Below are 27,141 nucleotides of genomic sequence, written 5' to 3'. Positions count from 1 at the left end.
GCAGCAGCAGAATTGTATTCCACCACAATCTGTAACCTCGTGGCCCAGCATATCTCTCGCTCTCCCATTACCATCAAGCCAGGGGACCAACCCTTGTTCAATAAGGAATGTAGAAGAGCATGTCAGGGGCAGCACTAGGCGAACCTAAAAATGAGGTGCCAACCTGGGGAAGCTGCAACACAGGACTACATACATGCTAAAAAGCGGAAGCAGCATGCTATAGACAGAGCTAAGTGATCCCACAATCAACGGATCAGGTCAAAGCTCTGCAGACCTGCCATATCCAGTCGTGTGAATGGTGGTGGACAGTTTAACAACGAACGGGAGGAGGAGGCTCCATGAATAGCCCCATCATCAATGATGGTGGAGCCCAGCACGTGAGTGCAAAAGACAAGGCTGAAGCATTTGCAACCATCTTCAGCCAGAAGTGCCAAGTGGATGATTCATATCGGCCTCCTCCTGAGATTCCCCACCATCACAGAAGCCAATTCGATTCACTCCACGTGATATCAAGAAACGGCTGAGTGCACTGGATACAGTGAAGGCTATGGGCCCCGACAACATCCCGGCTGTTGTGCTGAGGACTTGTACTCCAGAACTAGGCGCCTCTAGCCAAGCTGTTCCAGTACAGCTACAACACTGGCATCTACCCGACAATGGAAAACGGCCCAGGTATGTCCTGTTCACAGAAAACAGAACAAATCCAATCTGGCCAATTACCACGCCATCAGTCTACTCTCAATCATCAGCAAAATGGTGGAAGGTGTCATCGACAGTGCTATCAAGCAGCACTTACTCACCAATAACCTGCTCACTGATGCCCAGTTTGAGTTCCGCCAAGACCACTCGGCTCCCGACCTCATTACAGCCTTGGTCCAAACTTGGACAAAGGAGCTGAATTCCAGAGGTGAGGTGAGAGTGACTGCCCTTGACATCAAGGCAGCATTTGACTGAGTGTGGCATCAAGGAGCCCTAGTAAAACTGAAATCAATGGGAATCGGGGGGAAAACTCTCCACTGGCTGGAGTCATACCTAGCACAAAGGAAGATGGTTATGGTGGTTGGAGGTCATTCATCTCGGCCCCAGGACATCGCTGCAGGAGTTCCTCAGGGCAGTGTCCTAGGCCCAACCATCTTCAGCTGCTTCATCAATGACCTTCCCTCCAACATAAGGACAGAAATGGAGATGTTCACTGATGACTGCACAGAGTTCAGTTCCATTCGCAACTCCTCAAATAATGAAGCAGTCCATGCCCAAATGCAACAAGACCTGAATGACATTCAGGCTTGGGCTGATAAGTGGCAGGTAACATTCGCGCCACACAAGTGCCAGGCAATGACTGTCTCCAACAAGCGAGAGTCCAACCACCTCCCCTTGACGTTCAATGGCATTACCATCGCTGAATCCCCCACTATCAACATCCTGGGGGTCACCATTGACCAGAAACTTAACTGGACCAGCCGCATAAATACTGTGGCTACAAGAGCAGGTCAGAGACTAGGCATTCTGTGGCGAGTGTCTCACTGCCTGACTCCCCAAAGCCTTTCCACCATCTACAAGGCACAAGTAAGGAGTGTGTATTGGAATACTCTCCACTTGCCTGGATGAGTGCAGCTCCAACAACACTCGAGAAGCTCAACATCATCCAGGACAAAGCAGCCCGCTTGATTGGCACCCCATCCACCACCTTAAACATTCACTCCCTCCACCACCGGCGTACTGTGGCTGCAGTGTGTACCATCTACAAGATGCACCGCAGCAACTCGCCAAGGCTTCTTCGGCAGCACCTCCCAAACCCATGACCTCTTCCACCTAGAAGGACAAGGGCAGCAGGCGCATGGGAACACCACCACCTCCAAATTCCCCTCCAAGTTCCACACCATCCTGACTTGGAAGTATATTGCCGATCCTTCATCGTTGCTGGGTCAAAATCCTGGAGCTCCCTCCCTAACAGCACTGTGGGAGTACCTTCATCACACGGACTGCAGCGGTTCAAGAAGGCGGCTCACCACCACCTTCTCGAGGGTAACTAGGGATGGGCAATAAATGCTGGCCTTGCCAGCGATGCCCAGATCCCAGGAATAAATTTTTTTAAATGGTAGCACCCCTACCCTCCATCCCATCAGTTTACCGAACACTGATCGAGCCTCGGAGTTTCCTGATGTATAAGGTTCAGCAATTCACTGGGTAAACTCACTGCGCTATCGCGAAAGTAGGATACTCTTCCATATAGATGTGTGTGTGTATATATATCTATTTAAAAATATTTTTTTGCTTTGCATCATAGAGCTGCCAAAGCCCAGAGCACGGGCGTATTTGGGGCCGAGATCACACCGGTGCAAACCACCATCCTCAACGAGGCGGGAAACGAGAAAACCATCACCGTCACCCGGGACGACGGGATCCGAGCCAGCACAACGCTGGCAGGCCTCGGCAAACTGCGGCCCGCGTTCAAGGAAAACGGCAGCACGACCGCAGGTACAGACCCGACTGCCAGGAGCACCAGCGTTTACCAAGACCCAGGGCAGCCGTTTCTTCCCGCTACTTTATTGGACCTCTCGCCACCAAAATAGCTGTACCTGAGAGTGTACAGTCAGCAGAGAGTGCACTGTGTGCGCGTATGGTGTGCAATTCATATTAATCTTCCTCATCCTTGCATCCCAACTATCTTAAAATCTATCTTTGAAGCTGGCAGGACAGTTGTGAAGGCTGTTAAAACATACGGGATCGTTGGCTTTATAAATAGAGGCATAGAGAACAAAAGCAAGGAGGTTATGCTAAACCTTTATAAATCACTGGTTAGGTCTCAGCTGGCGTACTGTGTTCAATTCTGAGCACCGCACTTTAGGAAGGATGTCAAGGCCTTGGAGAGGGTGCAGAGGAGATTTACTAGAATGGTGCCAGGTATGAGGGATGATGTGGAGATGCCGGTTTTGGACTGGGGTGGACAAATGTAAGAAGTCACACAACACCAGGTTATAGTCCAACAGCTTTATTTGAAATCACCAAGCTTTCGGAGCGCTGCTCCTTCGTCAGGTGAAGTGGAGAGGTGCATATAGGCACAGCATATATAGTTAGAGAATACTGCCAGATGATTACAGGTAATCTTTCTAACTGCCTTTTATCACACCTCGGCAGAGAGATAATCACAGCAACCAAAGGTGTGAATGGTGTCCAAACAGGTCAGTCAGGAAAACATTACATCAAAGAACAATGAGGTGGGGGTCACAAGGGGTCAAATGTTGCAGATGCTGGGGTCTGTATGAAAAACAAAAAACTTTTTTTGCTGGAAATCACAGCAGGTCCGGCCGCATCTGTGTAGAGAGAACAAACCAATGACGACTCCAGTCTGGATGACTCTACGTCAGGTGGGGTTACATGTAGCGTGACATGAACCCAAAATCCCGGTTGAGGCCGTCCTCATGAGTGCGGAACTTGGCTATCAGTTTCTGATCGACGATTTTGCGTTGTCGTGTGTCTCGAAGGCCGCCTTGGAGAATGCTTACCCGAAGATTGGAGACTGAATGTCCTTGACTGCTGAAGTGTTCCCTGACTGGGAGGGAACACTCCTGCCTGGCGATTGTTGTGCGGTGTCCGTTCATCCGTTGTCACAGTGTCTGCATGGTTTCGCCGATGTACCATGCTCCGGGGCATCCTTTCCTGCAACGTATGAGGTAGACGACGTTGGCCGAGTCACATGAGTATGTACCATGTACCTGGCGGGTGGTGTCCTCACGTGTGATGATGGTATCTGTGTTGTTGATCTGGCATGTCTTGCAGAGGTTGCCGTGGCAGGGTTGTGTGGTGTCGTGGTCGCTGTTCTCCTGAAAGCTGGGTAATTTGCTGCGAACGATGGTCTGTTTGAGGTTAGGTGGCTGTTTGAAGGCGAGTAGTGGAGGCGTGGGAATGGCCTTAGCGAGGTGTTCGTCGTCATCGATGACATGTTGAAGGCTGCGAAGAACATGGCGTAGTTTCTCCACTCCGGGGAAGTACTGGACGACGAAGGGTACTCTGTTGGTTGTGTCCTGTGTTTGTCTTCTGAGGAGGTCTATGCGATTTTTCACTGTGGCCCATCGGAACTGTCGATCGACGAGTCGAGTGTCATATCCCGTTCTTACGAGGGCGTCTTTCAGCATCTGTAGGTGTCCATCGCGTTCCTCCTCGTCTGAGCAGATCCTGTGTATTCGCAGGGTTTGTCCATAGGGGATGGCTTCTTTAACGTGGTTAGGGTGGAAGCTGGAGAAGTGGAGCATCATGAGGTTGTCCGTGGGCTTGCGGTAGAGTGAAGTGCTGAGGTGTCCGTCTTTGATGGAGATTCGTGTGTCCAAGAATGAAACTGGTTCTGAGGAGTAGTCCATGGTGAGTTTGATGGTGGGATGGAACTTGTTGATGTTATCGTGTAGTCTTTTCAGTGATTCTTCGCCGTGGGTCCATAGGAAGAAAATGTCGGGACCAGCGGGAGCAGCGAGGAGGAGCTCGGGAGAAAACCTGGCGACCAGCGAGGCCCGAGACCAGTCGGGAGCAGTGAGTCGGAGCCCGGTATAAAAACCGGAGAGAGGCGAGGCCCGAGACCAGTCGGGACCAGCGGGAGCAGCGAGGAGGAGCTCGGGAGAAAACCCGGCGACCAGCGAGGCCCGAGACCAGTCGGGAGCAGTGAGTCGGAGCCCGGTATAAAAACCGGAGAGAGGCGAGGCCCGAGACCACAGCTGGGGCAGTCGGGAGAGCAGGAGGCCAGTAACTGGTGAGTTTAAAAGCTCACCTTTCGCGGGCTTTTTCTTTCACAGCTGGTGCAGTCGGGAGAGCAGGAGGCCAGTAACTCTTATATAGGTGGAGCTGTTGCTAAACCCGAAACACTACAGTGTAGTGTCTCCCACCCTTCCACCTCCTCTAACCTTTTAGGGGTTAGGGGAAGTTGAAAAGGTAGGTTCAATTTATTTTATTTCAGGAGCCTAACCTAGGTGGAAAAGGTTCCAGGACAGGAGGCGGCAGTGAAAATACAACACCAGAAAACAGGTAGGTGACTGGTTGGTGAGTACTTTCACAAACTTATTCTAAGTAGAATTCAATAATTAAGCTAAATCGTAGTAAATAAAAGGGTATTGTAAGGGTTAAGTCATGGAAGGGCAGCTCGGACCCGTGTCATGCTCCTCCTGTGCCATGTGGGAAATCAGGGACACTGTCCCTGACAACTATGTGTGCAGGAAGTGTGTCCAGCTGCAGCTCCTAGCGGACCGCATGGCGGCGCTGGAGCTGCGAATGGACTCACTCTGGAGCATACGCGATGCTGAGGATGTTGTGGATAGCACATTCAGTGAGTTGGTCACACCGCAGGTAAAGGCTAGCTCAGACAGTAAATGGGTGACCAAAAGGCAGGGTAAAGGCAGGAAGGTAGTGCAGGAGTCACCTGCGGTCATCTCCCTCCAAAACAGGTTTACCGTTTTGGGTACTGTTGGGGGAGATGACTTATCAGGGGAAGGCACCAGCAGCCAGGTTCAGGGCACCATGACTGGCTCTGCTGCACAGAAGGGCGGGAAAAAGAGGGATAGGGCTATAGTGATAGGGGATTCAATTGTAAGGGGGATAGATAGGAGTTTCTGTGGCCGAGACCGAGACTCCAAGATGGTATGTTGCCTCCCTGGTGCAAGGGTCAAGGATGTCTCGGAGCGGGTGCAGAGCATTCTGAAGGGGGAGGGGGATCAGCCAGTTGTCGTGGTACATGTAGGTACCAACGATGTAGGTAAAAAGAGGGAGGAGGTCCTACAAGCTGAATTTAGGGAGTTAGGAGCTAAATTGAAAAGTAGGACCTCAAAGGTAGTAATCTCTGGATTGCTACCAGTGCCACGAGCTAATAAGTTTAGAGAGAGTAAGATAGATAAGCTAAATACGTGGCTTGAGCAGTGGTGCAAGGGAGAGGGATTTAAATTCTTGAGGCATTGGAACCAGTTCTTGGGGAGGAGTGACCTGTACCAAGGGGACGGTCTACACCTGAACTGTGAGGGAGCCGATGTCCTCGGGGTAATATTTTCTAGGGCGGTTCGGGAGGATTTAAACTAATTTGGCAGGGGGATGGGAACCTAGGTAGTGGAAAAGAGGGAAGTCATATGAAGTCAGAAATAGATGGTAGAAAGGTGAGAAGCAATAAGCAAAGGAGAGAAACACAAAGGGCCAAACTAATTCATAATGAGAGTGTGAAAAAAGCAAGCCTGAAGGCTTTGTATCTTAATGCTAGAAGCATTAGGAACAAGGTGGATGAATTAGTTGTGGAAATAGAGGTAAACAAGTATGATTTGATTGGGATTACAGAAACGTGGCTGCAGGGTGGGCAAGGCTGGGAACTTAACATCCAGGGATATACAATATTTAGGAAGGATCGGCAAAAAGGTAGGGGAGGTGGGGTAGCATTGCTGGTAAAGGAGGGGATTAATGCAATGGAAAGGAAGGATATTAACTCGGATGAAACGGAATCTGTATGGGTAGAAATGAGAAATAGCAAGGGGAGGAAAACGTTAGTGGGTGTGATATATAGGCCTCCAAATAGTAATATGGAGGTGAGGGAAGGCATAAAAAGGGAAATTAGAGAAGCGTGCGATAAGAGCACAGCTGTCATCATGGGTGACTTTAATTTACATATTGATTGGACTACCCAAATTAGTAAAAATTCTGAGGAGGAGGAATTCCTGGAATGTTTTCGGGACGGTTATCTGGACCAATATGTCAAGGAGCCGACTCGAGATCAGGCCATTTTAGACTGGGTATTGTGCAATGAGAAGGGACTTATCAGCAATCTTCTTGTACGAGGCCCCTTGGGTCAGAGCGATCATAATATGATCGAGCTCTCAGTCGAGATGGAGAGTGAGGAAATTGAATCAGAGACTAAGGTCCAGAACTTAAATAAAGGGAATTACGAGGGTATGAGACGGGAATTGGGTAAGATTGATTGGGTGGTGTTTCTGGGGGGATTGACAGTGGATAGACAATGGCAAGCATTCAAAGATAGAATGGAAGAATTCCAGAACATGTTTATACCGGTTTGGCATAAAAATAAACCTAAAAAGGTGACTCAACCGTGGATAACGAGGGAAATTAGGGACAGCATAAAATCAAAAAAAAGGGCATATCAACTGGCAAAAAAAAGCACCAGACCGGAAGATTGGGGGCAGTACAGGATACAGCAAAAGAGGACAAAGGGATTAATCAGGAAGGGGAAAATAGAATACGAAAGTAAACTTGCAGCAAACATAAAGACAGACTGCAAAAGCTTTTATCGGTATATCAGGAGGAAAAGACTGGTAAAATCCCAAGTCGGTCCCTTGCAGTCCGATTCGGGAGAATATATAATGGAGAATAAGGAAATGGCAGACCAATTAAACTCATACTTTGGTTCTGTATTCACAAAGGAGGACACAAATAACCTCCCAGGAATATCGGCAAACATAGGGACTAATGAGAGGGAGGAGCTGACAGAAATTAGTATCTCTAGGGATATGGTGTTGGGTAAGTTGAGGGGACTGAAGGCCGACAAATCCCCGGGGCCTGATAAACTACATCCTAGGGTACTTAAGGAGGTGGCCCTGGAGATAGCAGATGCTCTAAGGATCATCTTCCGGAACTCCATTGACTCGGGAACAGTACCCGTGGATTGGAGGGTAGCTAATGTTACCCCAATATTTAAAAGGGGTAGAGAGAAAGCAGGGAATTATAGACCAGTAAGCCTTACATCGGTTGTGGGCAAAATGCTAGAGTCCATTATTAAGGATAAAATAGCGGAGCACTTGACAAATGGGGAAAGGATCGGACAGAGTCAACATGGATTTACAAAGGGTAAATCGTGTTTGACTAATCTGCTGGAATTTTTTGAGGAAGTAACTGGTAAAATAGATGGGGGAGAGCCAGTGGATGTGGTGTACCTTGACTTCCAGAAAGCCTTCGATAAGGTTCCACACAAAAGATTATCATGCAAAATTAAGGCTCATGGGATTGGGGGCAAAGTATTAACGTGGATAGAGAACTGGCTGGCGGATAGAAAACAGAGAGTTGGAATAAACGGCTCGTTTTCGGAGTGGCAGGCAGTGACCAGCGGGGTGCCGCAAGGATCTGTCCTGGGACCCCAGCTGTTCACAATATATATAAATGATCTGGATCAGGGAATTGGATGCAATATTTCCAAATTCGCTGACGACACTAAACTAGGAGGAGGGGTGGGCTCTGATGAGGATGTCAGGAGGCTACAGTGCGATTTGGACAGGTTGGGGGAATGGGCGGATACGTGGCAGATGCACTATAATGTGGATAAATGCGAGGTTATCCACTTTGGGGGTAAAAACAGGAGGGTAGATTATTATCTAAATGGCAATAGATTGGGAGATGGGGAAGTGCAGAGGGACCTGGGTGTTCTTGTGCACCAGTCACTGAAGGAGAGCATGCAGGTGCAACAGGCGATTAAGAAGGCAAATGGTATGTTGGCCTTCATATCAAGGGGGTTCGAGTATAGGAATAGGGATACCTTACTACAGCTGTACAAGGTGCTGGTGAGACCGCATCTGGAGTATTGTGTACAGTTTTGGTCGCCCCATCTGCGGAAGGATGTTCTTGCCATGGAAAGAGTGCAACGGCGATTCACCAGGCTGATACCTGGAATGGCGGGAATGACCTACGAAGAGAGATTAAATAGTTTGGGCTTGTACTCACTGGAGTTTAGAAGATTGAGAGGGGATCTCATCGAAACATATAAAATTATGGCAGGCCTGGACAGGCTGAATTCAGAGAGAATGTTTCCAATGGCCGGGGAGCACAGAACCAGGGGCCACAGTCTAAAAATAGCGGGCAAATCATTTAAAACAGAGATGAGGAAGAATTTCTTCACTTCACCCTGCCACAGAGGGTTGTGAAGGCTAATTCAATAAATATTTTCAAGAGAGAATTGGATATATTTCTGAAGGCTAAGGGGATTAAGGGTTACGGAGAAAAGGCGGGGACGGGGTACTGAACTGGTAAGATCAGCTATGATCTCAGACGAAGATCAGCCATGATCTCATTGAATGGCGGAGCAGGCTCGAAGGGCCGAATGGCCTACTCCTGTTCCTATCTCTATGTTTCTATGTATCTGGTGTATAGCGTTGGTTGGAGGTCCTGTGCAGCGAAGAAGTCTTGCTCGAACTTGTGCATGAAGATGTTGGCGTATTGGGGTGCGAATTTGGTCCCCATGGCTGTTCCGTGTGTTTGGGTAAAGAACTGGTTGTCGAAGGCGAAGACATTGTGGTCAAGGATGAAGCGGATGAGTTGTAGGATGGCGTCTGGAGATTGGCTGTTGGTGTTGAGTACTGAGGCTGTCGCAGCGATGCTGTCATCGTGGGGGATACTGGTGTAGAGTGCCGAGACGCCCATCGTGGCGAGGAGTGTTCCTGGTTCAACTGGTCCGTGGGTGCTGAGTTTCTGTAAGAAGTCTGTAGTGTCGCGACAGAAGCTGGGGGTTCCCTGTACGATGGGTTTCAGGATGCCTTCGACGTATCCAGAGAGGTTCTCACACAGGGTTCCGTTGCCTGATACGCTAGGATCTTGGGTTCATGTCACGCTACATGTAACCCCACCTGACGTAGAGTCATCCAGACTCGAGTCGTCATTGGTTTGTTCTCTCTACACAGATGCGGCCGGACCTGCTGTGATTTCCAGCAAAAAACGTTTTTTGTTTGATTTTTGTTTTTCATACAGACCCCAGCATCTGCAACATTTGACCCCTTGTGACCCCACCTCATTGTTCTTTGATGTAATGTTTTCCTGACTGACCTGTTTGGACACCATTCACACCTTTGATTGCTGTGATTATCTCTCTGCCGAGGTGTGATAAAAGGCAGTTAGAAAGATTACCTGTAAACATCTGACATTATTCTCTGACTATATATGCTGTGCCTATATGCACCTCTCCACTTCACCTGACGAAGGAGCAGCGCTCCGAAAGCTTGTGATTTCAAATAAAGCTGTTGGACTATAACATGCTGTTGTGTGATTTCTTAGGTATGAGGGAATTTAGTTATGTGGAGAGTCTTCGAGAAGCTGGGATTGTTCTCCTTAAAGCAGAGAAGGTTAAGGGGAGATTTGATAGAGGTGTTCAAAATCAGAAGGAGAAACTGTTTCCACTGGTAAGAAGGGTGGGTAACCAGAGGACACAGATTTTAAGGTAATTGGCAAAAGAACCAGAGGGGAGATGAGAATTTTTTTCAGCGAGTCGTTGTGATCTGGAACGCACTACCTGAAAAGGGCAGTGGAAGTAGATTCCATAGTAACTTTCAAAAGGGAATTGGATAAATACTTGAGAAGGAGAAATTTGCAGGGCTCTGGGGAAAGGGCAGAGGAGTGGAATTAATTGGACAGCTCTTTCAGAGAGCTGGCATTGGCCGAATGGCCTCCTTCTGTTCTGTAAGATTCTATGAAATTAAGACACATCATATAATTTCTTGTTCTTAACTCTCATTTCTCAAAACTGTTCGCCTCACTTAGCCTTTTCCTCCTTCTTGCGATCTATAGGCCTTTAAAACCCAAGTTTGACAGCCTCCTAATCACCATTTCTTGAGTTTTCCCTTCTACTGTTCCCAGTTTTCACGTTGTCCATCACTATGGGTTTTGGCCGGGTTAAAATTAAAATAAAGAAAAGCACCATGAGAGGGATACAGCAAGGTCCGGAACGGACCAACTAAAACCTCCTGAGCAGCTTTGTGCTCTGCTCCTCCCTGCAGTCTTCTGTTTTTATTTTTTAACTATTGAGGTATTTTTCTTCCAGAAAAACTTTGTATAGAGTTTGTGAATTTTGTGCTACAATTGAAGGATGTCCGTGCTGGAAAATGGGGAAAACTTCTTGATTTATCGTCGCTTTTGCTCTTTCCAACTCTGGCAGTGTCCCACAGCCTACAACAGCCCTCAGACTTTGCTTAGCAAAGAAGAATGAGAGGTGATCTCAATAAAATTCTTACAGGGCTTGACAGGGTAGATGCAGGGAGGATGTTTCCCCTGGCTGGGGAGTCTAGAACCAGGGGTCACAGTCTCAGAATAAGGGGTCGGCCATTTAGGACTGAGATGAGGAGAGATTTCTTCACTCAGAGGGTGGTGAATCTTTGGAATTCTCTACCCCAGAGGGCTGTGGAGGCTCAGTCATTGAGTATATTCAAGACAAAGATCGATAGATGTTTGGATACTAAGGGAATCAAGGGATATGGGGATAGTGCAGGAAGGTGGAGATGAGGTAGAAGATCAGCCCTGATCTCATTGAATGGCGGAGCAGGCTCGAGGGGCCGAATGGCCTCCTCCTGCTCCTATTTCTTTATGTTCTTGTGTTCTTATTTCACAGTGGAAATTGTTGCCTGGGTGGGCCAGTGATGTCTGTGCACAAGATGCACTCTGGGCTTTGTACACTGTCTAAACCTGTAAAGAAGGTTGGACTTTCATGAAGGTTGTGCCCATGATTTCCTTTTCTGAGGTGTTGACGAGCAAAATAAAGTGTAAATGAGAAGGCCGCTGTCCTGGAGTCTTCTCAACCCATTTCATCTGCCACCCATCTGTCTCCGTCACCTGATGTTACCTCAGTTTTCATGTATCTGTGCATTTCGAATGTAAAAGTTGGCGACTTTGTGTTGACAGGAAACTCGAGCCAAGTTAGTGACGGTGCCGCTGCAGTCCTGGTGGCGAGACGCTCCAAGGCCATCGAGCTTGGCCTTCCCATCCTGGGTGTGTTGAGGTCTTACGCGGTAGTAGGAGTCCCACCAGACGTCATGGGAATAGGACCCGCCTACGCCATCCCAGCAGCACTGGAGAAAGCGGGTACGATGAGCGGCTGTTTGCATCGGGGGGAAATAACCTTTGCTTTCAAAGCGTAACGCTCCTCCACCCGAGTGGTGGTACATGCAGTGCATCCCAACATATACAACAACAACCTGCATTTATACAGCGCCTTTAACGTAGTGAAACCTCCCAAGGCGCTTCACAGGAGCCATCATCAGACAAAATTTGACACCAAGTCGCATAAGATGATATTGGGACAAGTGATCAAATGCTTGGTCAAAGAGGTAGGTTTTAAGGAGTGTCTTAAAGGAGGAGCGAGAGGCGGAGAGGTTTGGGGAGGGACTCCCAAAGCCTTGGGCCTCAGTAGCTGAAAGCATGACCGCCAATGGTAGAGTGATGAAAATCGGAGTTGTGTAAGGGGCCAGAATTGGAGGAGCGCAGAGATCTTGGAGGGTTGTAGGGCTGGAGGAGGGTACAGAGATGGGAAGAGGCGAGGCCATGGAGGGATTTGAACACAAGGATGACATTTTTAACTGGAGGTGTTTCCGGACTGGGGGCCAGTGTAGGTCAAGTGTTGATCGGTACAAAGTGACAGCCACCAGCAATTCTATGTTTGAATGAGACGCAGTGGGCGCCTGTGCCTCCACTGGTGTGTCTCCATCACCTGGCTCGTCTACAGGGCCAGGGGACCAACCACCTGCCCTCCATCAGAGGGTGGAGGTGCCCCGGTCTCTTCACCCCCGCCCCCTCCCCATCCCTCCCGGGCACTGTCCCCTCTGAGTAAGTGGGCTGATCCGCAATGTAAACATGGTCTTGCCTTTCTTTGGCTGTCCTGGGCAGTTCCCTCCCCTAGAGCCTCTCCCCCGGTGGAGCTAAGCAGCGTCCATCCAGAGGCCAGTATGCCTCATCTCTCCCCCTCTCCGCATAGCGTAGGAGGAGGCCATTCAGCCCCTCAAGCCTGTTCCGCCATTCAACGAGATCACGGATGATCTGTATCCCAACTCTATCACCCGGCTTGGCCCCATGTCCTTTTATACCCTTGTCTAGCAAAAATCGATCGGTTTCAGATTTAAAAGTATTAATGGAGCTAGCATCTGCTGCTTTTTGTGGGTGAGAGTTCCACCCTTCTACCACCCTTTGTGTGAAGAAGTGTTTCCTAACTTCTCTCCTGAATGGCCTGGCTCTGATTTTAAGGTTCTGTCCCCCTTGTCCTCGACTCCACCCACCAGCGGAAAATGTTTCTCTCTCTCTACCCAATCAATTCCTTTCAAAATCCTAAAAACCTCAATCAAATCACCCCTTAACCTTCTATATTCCAGGAAATACAAGCCTAGTTTATTTAAACTCGCCTCATAATTTAACCCCTGGAGCCCTGGTAACATTCTGATAAATCCGCTGCACTCCTTCCGAGGCCAGTATATCCTTGCTAAGGTGCGGTGCCCAGAACGGTACACAGTGCTCCAGATGTGGTCTAACCAGGGCTTTGTGGCAAAACTTCCTCCGCTTTATATTCCAGCCTTCTAGTTATAAAGGCTAACATTCCTTTAGCCATTTTGATTATTTTTGTACCTGACTACGACATTTTAGTGATCTGTGTACACGGACCCTTAAATCTCTCTGGACTTCCGCTGTTCTCGGCCTTCTACTGTTCTAGCTTTTCACCATTTCAGTAATACTCGGATCTATCCCTTTTTGGTCCAGTCTCCATTAATGCGCTGGGTCCCCCTAATGAACCAAGGACGCTGGAACCCCCATTGCACGATATAATGATGATGAAGTTGTTGATTAATCATAACATAAGAAATAGGAGCAGGAGTAGGCCATTCGGCCCCTTGAGCCTGCTCCGCCATTCAGTAAGATCATGGCTAATCATCGACCTCAACTCCACTTTCCCGCCTGAACTCCATATCCCTCGATTCCCCATGAATCCAAAAATCTATCGATCTCGGCCTTGAATATACTCAACGACTCAGCATGCACAGCCCTCTGGGGCAGAGAATTCCAAAGATTCACAACCCTCTGAGTGAAGAAACTCCTCCTCATCTCAGTCTTAAATGGCCGACCCCTTATCCTGAGACTGTGACCCCTAGTCCTAGACACTCCAGCCAGGGGAAACAACCTCTCAGCATCTACCCTATCAATCCCCCTCAGAATCTTGTATGTTTCAATGAGATCACCTCTCATTCTTCTAAATTCCAGAGAGTATCGGCCCATTCTACACAACCTCTCATCATAGGACAGCCCTCTCATCCCAGGAATCAATCCAGTGAACCTTCGTTGCACCGCCTCCAAGGCAAGTATATCCTTCCTCAGATAAGGAGACCAAAACTGTGCACAGTGCTCCAGGTGTGGTCTCACCAAGGCCCTGTACAATTGTAGCAAGACTTCCTTACTCTTATACTCCAACCCCCTTGCAATAAAGGCCAACATGCCATTTGCCTTCCTTATTGCTTGCTGTACCTGCATGCTAACTTTGTGTTTCTTGCACGAGGACACCCAAATCTCTCTGAACACCAACATTTGAAAGTTTCTCACCATTTAAAAAATATTCTGTTTTTCTATTCTTCCTACCAAAGTGAATAACCTCACATTTCCCTACATTATACTCCATCTGCCACCTTACTGCCCACTCACTTAGTCTATCTCTATCCCTTTACAGACTCTTTGTGTTCTCCTCACAGCTTACTGTCCCACCTAGCTTTATATCGTCAGCAAACTTGGATACATTACACTCAGTCCCTTCATCTAGGTCATTGATATAGACTGTAAATAGCTGAGACCCCAACCCCAGCACTGATCCTTGCGGCACCCCACTAGTTACAGCCTGCCAACCTGAAAAAGATCCATTTATCCCTACTCTCTGTTTTCTGTCCGTTAACCAATCCTCTATCCATGCTACTATATTACCCCCAAGCCCATGAGCCCTAATCTTGTGTAATAACCTTTTATGCGGCACCTTATCGAATGCCTTTTGGAAATCCAAATATACTACATCCACTGGTTCTTTATCTACCCTGCTAGTTACATCCTCAAAAAACTCTAATAAATTTGTCAAACATGATTTCCCTTTCATAAAACCATGCTAACTCTGCCTAATCATGTTATGATTTTCTAAGTGCCCTGATACCACTTCCTTAACAATGGATTCCAGCATTTTCCCGACGACTGATGTTTGGCTAACCCGCCTGTAGTTCCCTGTTTTCTCTCTCCCTCGTTTCTTGAATAGCGGTGTTACATTTGCTACCTTCCAATCCGCTGGGACTGTTCTAGAGTCTAGGGAATTTTGGAAGATCAAAACCAATGCATCCACTATCTCTGCAGCCACCTCTTTTAGAACCCTAGGATGTAGGCCGTCCGGTCCAGGGGATTTGTCGGCTTTTAATCCCATTAGTTTCACTAGTACATTTTCTCTAATTATATTAATTACGTTAAGTTCCTCACCCTCATTAGACCCTTGGTTCCCCACCATTTTTGGTATTTTTTTGTGTCTTCTGCTGTGAAGACAGATACAAAGTATTTGTTTAACGTTTCTGCCATTTCCTTATTCCCCACAATAATTTCTCCTGTCTCAGCCTCTAAGGGACCAATGTTTACTTTTGCTACTCTCTTCCTTTTTACATACTTGTAGAAACTCTTACAATCTGTTTTTATATTTCTTGCTCGCAACAATCAATCTCTTATCAATTAGTCTACAACAGACCCAGACATGAGGTGGGGGAAACCCCCAGTGGTGGAGAGCTTTGGGAACCATAGGTCCAAAGTCACCTGTTCCTCCCAAGTACGTTACACTTACCACACGTCATGTCTCTCATTACTCCTATCCTGAATCCCAAAATGTTACTTTCTAAAGAAATTTATCTAATTTGCATTTGAATAAATCAATACTAACTGCTTCCACCATCTCGGGAGCCTGTTCCATAGATTGACCCCTCGCTCAATGAAATGTTGTTTCTGCAGATTAGCTTGAATTCAAGTGCAGACCGTGTCCCCTGGTTCTACTGTTCTGGACAAGGTGGAACAGCTTGTCACAGTCGACATTATCTAGTCCCTTTAGAATCCTAAAAACAGTAATCGTATCACCTCTAAACCTTCTCTTTTCCAGCGAGGATAAGGCAAATTTACATAATCGCTCCCCCTAATTCAATCCCTCCATCCCCTCAAATCATTCTGGTTCCTCTCTCCTGTATCCTTTCAATAGCTGCAATATCCTTTCTGTACTGTGGCGACCAGAACTGTACACAGTATTCTAAGGGCACAGATTTAAGATAATTGGCAAAAGAACCAGGAGAGGGAATGAGGAGAATTGTTTTATGCAACATGTTGTTGTGGTCTGGAATGCACGGCCTGAAAGGGCGGTGGAAGCAGATTCAATAATGGGCTGGATTTTCCGACCCCCACAGGTGCGGACGAGGTGTGTCCGCACCCATAGGGGCCTCGCAAGTGCTGGGTTTAGGCATGCACAGCACATGCACTAAAACCCGGCACTTGCGATCTGTCAAGAATCTTCTTGACAGATCACCCGCCTGCTGGCCTCCGCGGGCAGTGAGTTCCGCTTTCTGCATAACCTCCGCCCGCTGAAAACCTTTAAAAATCTTACACCTGGTAAAAGCCTGCGTAAGGCCTGCTTTTACCAGCATAAGAGTTTTAAAAAAAATTTTTTTTTCACTGATTTATAATTTTAAAATACTTTTAAAAAGGTAAGTTTATTTTTAGCCCTTTGTTTAAAATATTTAATTTAATGTCATTTTAATTATTTTAAATGCCTTTTTAAAAATTTATTTAATGTTTTACTGTTTTTTCAGTGATCCCCATTCATACTTTTCACAGGTCTGTGCGGATTGACCTGTCAAAAGTGTGAAAGGGGATTCCCTTCTTTGATTGGTTCCCCATGGCCCACGTGATCCCAGGGACGCTTGTGAACCAGGGATACCTGGGCCTCCGCGCATTTCGTAGAGCAGAGGCCCAGGATCACAAGCCTCGGGACCCGCAGAGCCAGCAGGTACATGCGCAGATTTTTTCTGATCGGAGGCACCCGCCCGCACGAAGCCTCCGATCGGAAATTCAGGCCCAATAACTTTCAAAAGGGAATTGGATAAATACTTGAAAAGGAAAAATTTTCAGGGCTATGAGGAAAGAGCAGAGGGAGCGGGACTAATTGGACAGCTCTTTCAAAGAGGCGGCGCAAGCATGATGGGCCGAATGGCCTCCTGTGCTGTATCATTCTATGTGACCTAGTACAAAGTTAGCATGCAGGTACAGCAAGCAATAAGGAAGGCAAATGGCATGTTGGCCTTTATTGCAAGGGGGTTGGAGTATAAGAGTAAGGAAGTCTTGCTACAATTGTACAGGGCCTTGGTGAGACCACACCTGGAGTACTGTGCACAGTTTTGGTCTCCTTATCTAAGGAAGGATATACTTGCCTTGGAGGCGGTGCAACGAAGGTTCACTAGATTGATCCCTGGGATAAGAGGGTTGACCTATGAGGAGAGATTGTGTAGAATGGGCCTATACTCTCTGGAGTTTAGAAGAATGAGAGGTGATCTCATTGAAACATAGAAGATTCTGAAGGGGATTGACAGGGTAGATGCTGAGAGGTTGTTTCCCCTGGCTGGAGAGTCTAGAACTAGGGGGCATAGTCTCAGGATAAGGGGTTGTCCATTTAAGACCGAGATGAGGAGGAATTTCTTCACTCAGAGGGTTGTGAATCTTTGGAATTCTCTGCCCCAAAGGGCTGTGGATGCTGAGTCTTTGAGTATATTCAAGGTTGAGATCGATAGATTTTGGGACTCGAGGGATGTGGGGATCAGTGGAGTTGAGGTCGAAGATCAGCCATGATCTTATTGAATGGTGGCGCAGGCTCAAGGGGCCGTATGACCTGCTCCTCCTATTTCTTATGTTCTTCAACTCATTGCAATAGCATAGAATCATATTAGTGCCTAAAAGACCACGTTTGATTTAATTTTAATTTTTAATTTTTTTCCCTCCTTCAGGACTAACAGTCAATGACATCGATGTGTTTGAAATAAACGAAGCATTCGCTAGTCAGGTGAGAAAGGTTTATTAAAACGTTAAGAACTGCCTTGAATGCGGGAAATCTGAATTAGAAAGTGCTGGAAATGCACAGCAGGCCTGTGTGTGACGAAGGAGGATCGATGGGTTAATGAGTTGTGTCCGAGTTTGTCCATGTTTTCTCTTTCAGATGTTGCCAAAAGGTTCTGGTTTTCCAGCGGTTTTCCCTTTCCATCATAGTTTCTAAACTTGGGAACTCGTAGCGAGTAAATAAATGAATAAAAGAAAATCAGTGAGTGTCAATTGAAAGCAGAATGGTCCATCCACCACCTTAAACATTCACTCCCTCCACCACCGGCGTACCGTGGCTGCAGTGTGTACCGTCTACAAGATGCACTGCAGCAACTCACCAAAGCTTCTTCGGCAGCACCTCCCAAACCCGCGACCTCTTCCACCTAGAAGGACAAGGGCAGCAGGCGCATGGGAAAACCATCACCTCCAAGTTCCCCTCCAAGTCACACACCATCCTGACTTGGAAGTATATCGGCCATTCCTTCATCGTCGCTGGGTCAAAATCCTGGAACTCCCTCCCTAACAGCGCTGTGGGAGTAGCTTCACCGCACGGACTGCAGCGGTTCAAGAAGACGGCTCACCACCACCTTCTCAAGGGACAACTAGGGATGGGCAATAAAGTCCGGCCTTGCCAGCGACGCCCACAGTCAGTATTGGACTGGGCTAAACTGTGACTCACTCCTCTCTCTCTTCTCTTCCTCCTCTCAGGCTCTGTACTGTGTTGAGAAGCTGGGTATCCCCATGGAGAAGGTGAACCCTAATGGTGGTGCCATAGCGCTGGGACATCCACTGGGCTGCACGGGGGCACGGCAGATCGTTACGCTGTTGAATGAGCTGAAACGCAGGGGAAGGAGGTGAGTGTGTCCGCCTACATATACACAAAGTACCTCCGTGTATATGGCTGTAAAATAGTTAGTCCCTGGTAAATTACAACCCCCCATTGTCACTATTCTCTCTCTCTCTCTCTCTTTGTCTTTTCCCAATGTCACTCCACCTCTGCTGTGCTCAGCATCCCAGCCACGTTACAGCAAGAAACGTTAACCAGTAGAAGTCAGACACTGGGGACCTGTAGGGTGTTTGTTCATTAGGGGCATCGAACGACTCAGTGTAACACAGTCTCTGGTTCCCACCGACATCCAGGCACCGTTCTAAATCCATTGGGGGGGGGGGGGTGGTCACAACCATTTTAAACACCTACATGGGAAAACTCCAAGGATGAGAAAAGGCCGTTCAGCCCATCGGAGCTCATCCTAGTGAAATTCTTGTTTGATAACGCTCCTGTGAAGCACCTTCGGACGTTTTACTCCATTAAAGGCGCTATATAAATGCAAGTTATTGTTGTAAAAGATAGAAACAACTTGCATTATATAATGTGTTTTATGACCTCTGGACATCCCAAAGACATGAGAGGAATATCCAGATAATCTGGGGTTTTTTTTTTTAAGTGATGTTGGTTGAGGGATAAATACTGGCCCGGACATCTTCGAATAGTGCCATGGTATCTTTTACGTCCACCTGAGAGAGCAGACGGGGCCTCATTCAAAAGGCGGCACCTCCGACAGTGCAGCTCTCCCTCAGCACTGCACTGGAGTGGTCGGTCTAGATTTTGTGCTCAAGTCTCTGGAGTGGGACTTGAACCCACAACCTTCTGACTGAGCCACAGCTGGTACTAGTTCCTTGACTCTTCCATCATGGCATCTGATTGTATTTTGAATATCCCCAATGTTTTCTCCCTCCTTGTTGGTAAATTATTCCAAACATTTCCCATTCTTCAGGCTTAACGCTTCTGGTGTTTGCTTTCCACTCATTCCCATTGATGTCCTCTGCTTCTACTTTCTAGTAGGAGACTGCTGCGTAAATAACTTTGTGCTTGTGTTCCAGAGCCTATGGCATTGTCTCCATGTGCATTGGGACGGGAATGGGGGCTGCTGCCGTCTTTGAATACCCTGCAAACTGAGATCTTCAGCAGGAAGACCGCAGGTGGGGAAAAACTGCTCGACCACCAATAACAGTGAACACGTAACACGGACTGTCCCTTCGAGTACTGCTCCCTGGTTAATCTCTCCCTAATCCAGGTTCCCCTTTTGCTGCACTATTCTCCCGTTCAACACCAGGACATAACGGCCACCATCCCAGCTAACTGCCCAGGTCTAGTGCTAATACTCTGGGAATGAATGGAATTAGTTGATTTTCTATCGACACCACATCTGGACTCCTCCTCTTCAAGGGGGGCGGGGGGGTGTTGTCTTGCTGGCATTAAGAATTTGCCGTCTGGGGAGTTTGGAAATAATTGGGACAGTGCATCAGTATTCCATTATACTGGGAATTCGACTGCCTGATGAAACTGAATGTGATTTTTAAAATTAATTTTAAGAATTAACCTCAATAATTCAATGGGCACAGTGGTGACCGAATGATTGTACGCTGCCTTTTTTAATTCATCTGCCTTGCTCGATCTGTAGTCAACTGACCAAGCCCGCTGATCTAGCTGCACGTACACAGTCCTAAATATCCATCCTTTACCCTGCAACTTCTGAAGCCTAGACTCCTTGCAGGATGATCTCTCTCTCCGGGCCTCCAAAACTGGAACTCCTCACCTCCCTCGGCCTTTCCTTCCTTCCCACAGATTGCGGGCTTTTAAAAGCCGCAGTTACTGTCCTCCGTTCAGCTGATCCTCCTCATCTCTCCTACTCTCTTCAGCCTTGGTGACCTGCATTATGGACCCGTCCCTTTGCCAAGATTTCTCGATGGAAAGGTCGGAGCCCACTCAACATTACCAGCCTGGCGCACGTGCTACTTGAGAAGGAACCTTTTTTTCATCCTTCCCTTCTCCAGACCCCAACACCACATAGCGTAGTTTAATTGTATGTGATTAAGACACAATTTCAGCTGTTTACGGAATGTAATAAAGTGAAACGACTTTGGTTTCCTGTATCGTGAGAGGTAACGGTGAACCAGAGTTATTGACTTTGTTGTGAATGATTAATGTACTAGGACAGTGAACCGTGAATGTGCAAAGTGTTCTTAACGGCGAGCGCGCTAGGCGAGTGGGTCAGGCCCCATTAGTGATCATTGTACCAGGACTTGTGCTTAAGTGTGTGGAGGTTTGTGGTGGGGGATTGCCGAATAACAACTGAAGTCTTGACCAGTGGCTTGACTGTAGCACTGAAATTGTGAGTGGGTTGGAACTGGGTCAGAAGTTAAATATTTCTTGGCTCTCTGTCACCCACCATGAAAATCCTGCTGTTTGTTTTTACTTTTTATTATTAATTAGCACTTAGAATTATACAAGCACACCTCTTGTATATACACATTGAATTCTGGTTTGTATTGGATATACCACAGTACAGGTCCTTTGATGGGGTCTGTTACCACGCACTTTTAAAGCAGTTATATCGTCACTATCCAGGTTACCTCAAATCACCATCTCTCAGCTAGTTGGTTCATCCTGACTTTTTTCCCCCCATCACTGTATCCTCTGCGGCTCTCCCCTTTCCCAATTTCTGTTCCTTCTCTTTCACTCATCAATCAATCAATCAACCCAATCTCTTTTGCTAGTAATTTGCTCCTTTTAAGTTCCTAATATGCTACCCTACCCATCCTCCTTCCTCCCTGCTGTTGGTGATTATGCCTCACCCCACCATCTCCTACTCGAACCCATTCTTTTCCTCAAAACTGCAAATTCCTTTATTTTCAGCTTTGCCTTCCACCTAAAGGCTTTTAAAACCCAGGCTTCCTGTTGCCTAGTCCACTGCTTAATCTACCTCCTCGTATCTCTCTCAAAGTCAAATACTGCGGATGCTGGAAATCTGAAATAAAAACAGAAAATGCTGGAGATACTCAGCAGGTCAGGCAGCGTCTGTGGAGAGAGAAACAGAGTTAACGTTTCAGGTTGATGACCTTTCATCAGACCGGCTGACTATTTCCAGCATTTTCTGTTTTATATGTCTTGATACCTCTTGCTCTTTTCAGTCTTGATGGCTGGGCCTCGGCTCCTCACCCTTGCTTTAGCGAAACAGATTATTTTGAAATCGTGCCTAATAGTCTGACGGCAGGGATTGGTGGCTTTCTGCTGACCTCTCTGAGGGCTGACTGCCGATCATTGACAGTGAAAACCATTTTCACACACATGAAGGCCATTCAGGCCACCCTACTACGCTTCGAGTCCAAAGATATTTAGGTGACTGGGTACAGGGAACTCTCTTTTATCCGGCACCAGCGTGGTGCTGGTTTATTGTGGTAAACCACTGTTATTGTATATTGTTACCTCTGGGTGGCGCTGTGTACCAAGGCATGCCTCAGCTGACTCCGCCCACATGACCAGGTATAAAGGTGGGGGTTTCGCCGACTCACTTCCTTCTTGGAACCAGCCACCCACGAGAGGCATGCTCTGTTCTCTAGTTAATAAAAGCCTTTTCATCACCTTCCTGATTCATCGTCTTTTATGGAGTAATTGATAAGCGTATCAATTTTATTAACTAGAAGTAAAATGGCGACACCTGAACAGCAACAACAGCAGGCGTTGCTGCGAGCCCTCAGACCGGCATGCCTGGACCTCGACCCTCAAGCAGCGGGTTCATCAACCAATTTCGAACACTGGCTGAGCTGCTTTGAATCCTTCCTAGGAGCCTCCGCCGTGACATCGGAGGAGAACAAACTAAAAGTTTTGACCGCCCAGGTGAGCCCTCAAGTATATACGCTCATCCGGGACGCTACTACGTACACGGCGGCCCTCGAACTACTAAAAGGGCAATACACGCGCCGAGTGAACACGATTTACGCCAGACACCTCTTGGGATCCCGCAGGCAGCAACCGGGGGAATCGGTAGAGGCATTTTTACGGGCGTTACAGACACTCTGCAGAGACTGCGACTGTAAGGAGGTAACGGCTGCGGGGCACGCGGAGGGACTTGTGATGCCTTCGTCAGGGGCCTCCAGTCCGACTACTCCCGGCAGAGACTGCTCGAAAGCAAGGAGCTCGACCTGAAGATGGCCGTAGCCCTTGCGCTCTCGCTAGATGCGGCCCACCGAAACCTCGAAGCATACTCGCGTAACGGCGTCGCGCCATGGCCATCGCGACCGTGGGACATGGGACCGCTGCCCCCGGCACCAACTGCTGCAGCGATGTCCCGAAATCAACTGGGACAGCCGCCCCCGGTAAGAACCGCAGCGATGCCCCGTAACCAGGCCCAAAAATGCTATTTCTGTGGCCAGTTAAAACACCCTAGAGCGCACTGCCCGGCTAAGACCGCTACCTGCTCGGGCTGCGGGAAGAAAGGCCATTACGCCAATGCCTGCAGGGGGAAACCAGCGAACGCCAGCAGCGCCGCGTGCGAACCATGGGGGCAGCCATCTTATCCGCCATTTTGTGCACCTCCGGCCGCATGGCCGCCGCCATTTTATTCACCGCACTCGACCGCCACTTCATCTCCGGACTCGACCACCATCTCGTTGGACGACCATACCGACTCACTAAGCCATACACTGGCCTCCGTTACGCTGGATCAAGCCCTCCCTCATCATCTATCCAGCTCCATGATGGATATCACGGTAAACGGCCGCGCCACCACTTGCCTAATCGACAGCGGGAGCACAGAGAGTTTTATTCACCCAGACACGGTACGTAGCCACTCCCTCACGGTCCTGCCGACGCGCCATCGGATTTCTATGGCGTCCAAGTCCCATTCAATGGACGTCGGCGGCTACTGTGTGGTGACCCTTTCGGTTGGGGGCACAGAATATAAAAATTTTAAACTTCTAGTCCTGCCCTGTCTCTGCGCTGCCGTGCTGCTAGGGTTGGATTTTCAGTGCCACCTTAAAAGTGTCACATTAGCATACGGTGGACCCCTCCCCCCACTCACAGTCTGCAACCAACACCTTTTAAATCGCCCGCCGCAAACCACCTGCAGCCTTTCCACACTAAAAGTCCCCCCCCCCTCCCTTGTTCGCTAACCTCACCCACGACTGTAAACCCATCGCTACCAAGAGCAGGCGGTACAGCGCCGGGGACAGAGCTTTCATTAGCTCTGAGGAGGAGCGGCTCTTGAAGGAGGGCATTATCGAAGGGAGCACTAGCCCCTGGCGAGCCCAGGTTGTAGTCGTTAAAACCACTGATAAACGCCGCCTGGTCATTGACTACAGCCAAACCATAAACCGGTACACTCAGCTGGACGCATACCCCCTTCCTCGCATATCTGATATGGTCAACCAGATTGCGCAATACAAAGTATTCTCCACCATTGACCTTAAGTCAGCATACCACCAGCTCCCCATCCGCCATGAGGACCGCCAGTATACTGCCTTCGAGGCGAACGGCTGCCTCTACCACTTCCTTAGGGTTCCCTTCGGCGTCACCAACGGGGTTTCGGTCTTCCAAAGGGAGATGGACCGGATGGTTGACGAGAACGCGCTGCAGGCCACCTTTCCCTATCTGGATAACGTCACCATCTGTGGCCACGACCAGCAGGACCATGACGTTAATCTAGAAAAATTCCTCCGTACGGCCCAACGGCTGAACCTAACGTACAATAAAGAGAAATGTATGTTTCGCACCAAACGCCTCGCCATTCTCGGCTGCGTGGTGGAGAACGGAGTCATCGAGCCCGACCCCGACAGAATGCGCCCCCTAATGGAGCTACCCCTCCCCCACTGCCAAAAAGCACTGAAGAGATGCCTGGGGTTTTTCTCCTACTATGCCCAGTGGGTTCCCCACTATGCAGACAAAGCTAGACCCCTCATCAAATCCACCTCCTTCCCCCTGACACCAGAGGCGTGTGCAGCCTTCACTCTTATCAAGAGCGATATCGCGAAGGCCACAATGCACGCAGTGGATGAGTCGATCCCCTTCCAAGTGGAGAGCGATGCATCCGACTTCGCCCTAGCTGCGACCCTTAACCAGGCGGGCAGACCCGTGGCCTTTTTCTCAAGGACCCTCCAGGGCCCCGAGACCCGACACTCCTCTGTCGAAAAGGAGGCCCAGGCTATTGTGGAAGCGGTGCGTCACTGGAGGCATTACCTGGCCGGAAAACGGTTTACCCTGCTCACTGACCAGCGTTCAGTAGCTTTTATGTTTAATAATAAGCAGAGGGGCAAAATCAAGAACGACAAGATCTTGAGGTGGAGAATCGAACTCTCCACCTACAATTATGATATCTTGTACCGGCCCGGGAAACTAAATGAGCCCCCAGACGCCCTATCACGTGGTACATGCGCCAACGCGCAGGTTGATAGACTGCAGACCCTCCACAATGACCTCTGCCACCCGGGGGTCACCAGGTTCTTCCATTTCATCAAATCCCGTAACCTGCCCTACTCCATCGAGGAGGTCAGGACCATGACCAGGAACTGCCAAATCTGTGCCGAGTGCAAACCACACTTTTATAGGCCGGACAGAGCAAGCCTGATCAAGGCCACTCGCCCCTTCGAGCGCCTGAGCGTCGATTTTAAAGGGCCCCTCCCCTCCTCTGACCGCAATGTGTACTTCCTCAACATAATTGATGAGTACTCCCGTTTCCCGTTTGCCATCCCTTGCCCAGACATGACCAGTACCACGGTCATCAAATGTCTGAATGACCTCTTCGCCTTGTTCGGGTTCCCTAGCTATATACATAGCGACAGGGGCTCATCTTTCATGAGCGACGAACTTCGGCAGTACCTACTAGCGAGAGGTATTGCTACGAGCAGAACCACCAGCTACAACCCCCGGAGGAACGGCCAGGTGGAAAGAGAGAACGCGACGGTTTGGAAGGCCGTCCTCTTAGCCTTAAAATCTAAGGGCCTTCCGACCTCTCGCTGGCAGGAGGTCCTCCCTGCGGCGCTCCACTCCATCCGGTCACTGCTTTGTACTGCCACTAATGCCACCCCTCATGAGCAAATGTTCGTTTTCCCCAGGAAGTCCACATCGGGAACCTCGCTACCGGCATGGCTGACTTCTCCTGGGCCCGTCCTACTGCGGAGGCACGTAAGGACCCATAAAACGGACCCCCTGGTCGAGAGGGTGCACCTCCTACACGCCAACCCCCAGTATGCCTGGGTGACATACCCAGACGGGCGGGAGGACACGGTCTCCATACGAGATCTCGCACCCTCGGGTACCCCTGAACTACCACCGTTATCCCCCACCACCCCTCCCAATCCAACCCCTGTAGACGACATGCCGGAGCCCCAGGACCCTTCGTTGACCACCCAGACACCAGATCCGACGTTGGATGCTGCAACACCGCCGCCGCCACCACGACGATCAGGACGTCAGACAAGGCCTCCTGATAGACTTAACTACACGAACTTGTAGTACCCTTCACCCCGCCGGACTTAATTTTAAACAAGGGGTGAATGTGGTAAACCACTGTTATTGTATATTGTTACCTCTGGGTGGCGCTGTGTACCAAGGCATGCCTCAGCTGACTCCGCCCACATGACCAGGTATAAAGGTGGGGGTTTCGCCGACTCACTTCCTTCTTGGAACCAGCCACCCACGAGAGGCATGCTCTGTTCTCTAGTTAATAAAAGCCTTTTCATCACCTTCCTGATTCATCGTCTTTTATGGAGTAATTGATAAGCGTATCATTTATAAAAAGTCCGGATTACAGAGAGTTATAGTTAAAAGGTTCGAGAGCTCCGTTCACAGCAACAAATCCAGGCTTCCCTGTTGCTTAGCAACAGGTGCAAGAAGCCCGGCCACAGACCAAGTGTCCCTGTTGCTTAGCAACAAGTGCAGGAACCCCCGATTACACAGCCCAAGAATCAAGAAACGGCCACTAATATGAAGAAAAACTTAACTGAACCTACTCCTGAATTTTGCTGGTTAACCGAGATTTCCGGTTGTTTGGGTGCCGGTAAATCGAGAGTTTCCTGTAGTACAGTGGGCCAGAATGCTATCCTTTCATTTGAGTCTGGGTTCAGATCTGGCCTCGACAGCAATTGCAGCCCTGCTTACCCAGCACACAATAAAATGGCTCGAATTCCATTCCAATGGGCGGTATTGCTGCGAGGCCACCAGAGTCACACATGGTTTAAGGCACTAAGAGGACCATTCGGCCCATCAAGTCCTTTCTGGTGTTAGCCCCTTCCCCCGGGGAGATCTAGTTTAATCCCATCTCTTTGTTCTTTCTCCTTACCCTTTTAAAGTGAATGCTCTAATTTGGTGTACAAATGCAGCTGGCAGTGAGGTTGGGGTTCAGGTACTTTAAGGCCGAGTGTAGAGATTTATTCTGCTTGATGCTGCTGCTGGGTACCTGGGCCGGGAAACTGCTCCTTTCTCAGCAGTGGCTCACCTCTTAATCACAAACTATT

The 27,141-nt window shown here is 48.7% G+C and overlaps 1 protein-coding gene across 2 annotated transcripts in view; it reads left to right on the top strand.

Moving 5' to 3' along the window:
- The window catches only part of acaa1 (acetyl-CoA acyltransferase 1), a 36,447-nt gene extending 14,173 nt beyond the window's left edge, over positions 1–22,274 (top strand). Inside the window, exons 8-12 of one of the 2 annotated variants that reach the window (XM_085987397.1) lie at positions 2,288–2,478; positions 11,629–11,808; positions 17,760–17,815; positions 18,559–18,704; positions 19,732–22,274. In XM_085987397.1, the coding sequence (XP_085843523.1) occupies positions 2,288–2,478; positions 11,629–11,808; positions 17,760–17,815; positions 18,559–18,704; positions 19,732–19,807 (649 nt within the window). In that variant the 3' untranslated portion in view covers positions 19,808–22,274. Of the gene's footprint in view, positions 1–2,287; positions 2,479–11,628; positions 11,809–13,968; positions 14,065–17,759; positions 17,816–18,558; positions 18,705–19,731 lie in introns of those variants that run through there. The other variant, XM_085987398.1, reaches the window with a different exon arrangement.
- Positions 22,275–27,141: the final 4,867 nt, after the last annotated feature.

Source organism: Somniosus microcephalus, chromosome 5 (assembly GCF_052327205.1).
Source record: "Somniosus microcephalus isolate GS21.2 chromosome 5, FLI_Smic_1.0, whole genome shotgun sequence".
NCBI classification, from domain to species: Eukaryota; Metazoa; Chordata; class Chondrichthyes; order Squaliformes; family Somniosidae; genus Somniosus; species Somniosus microcephalus.
This window is presented reverse-complemented; position numbering and strand designations above follow the sequence as displayed.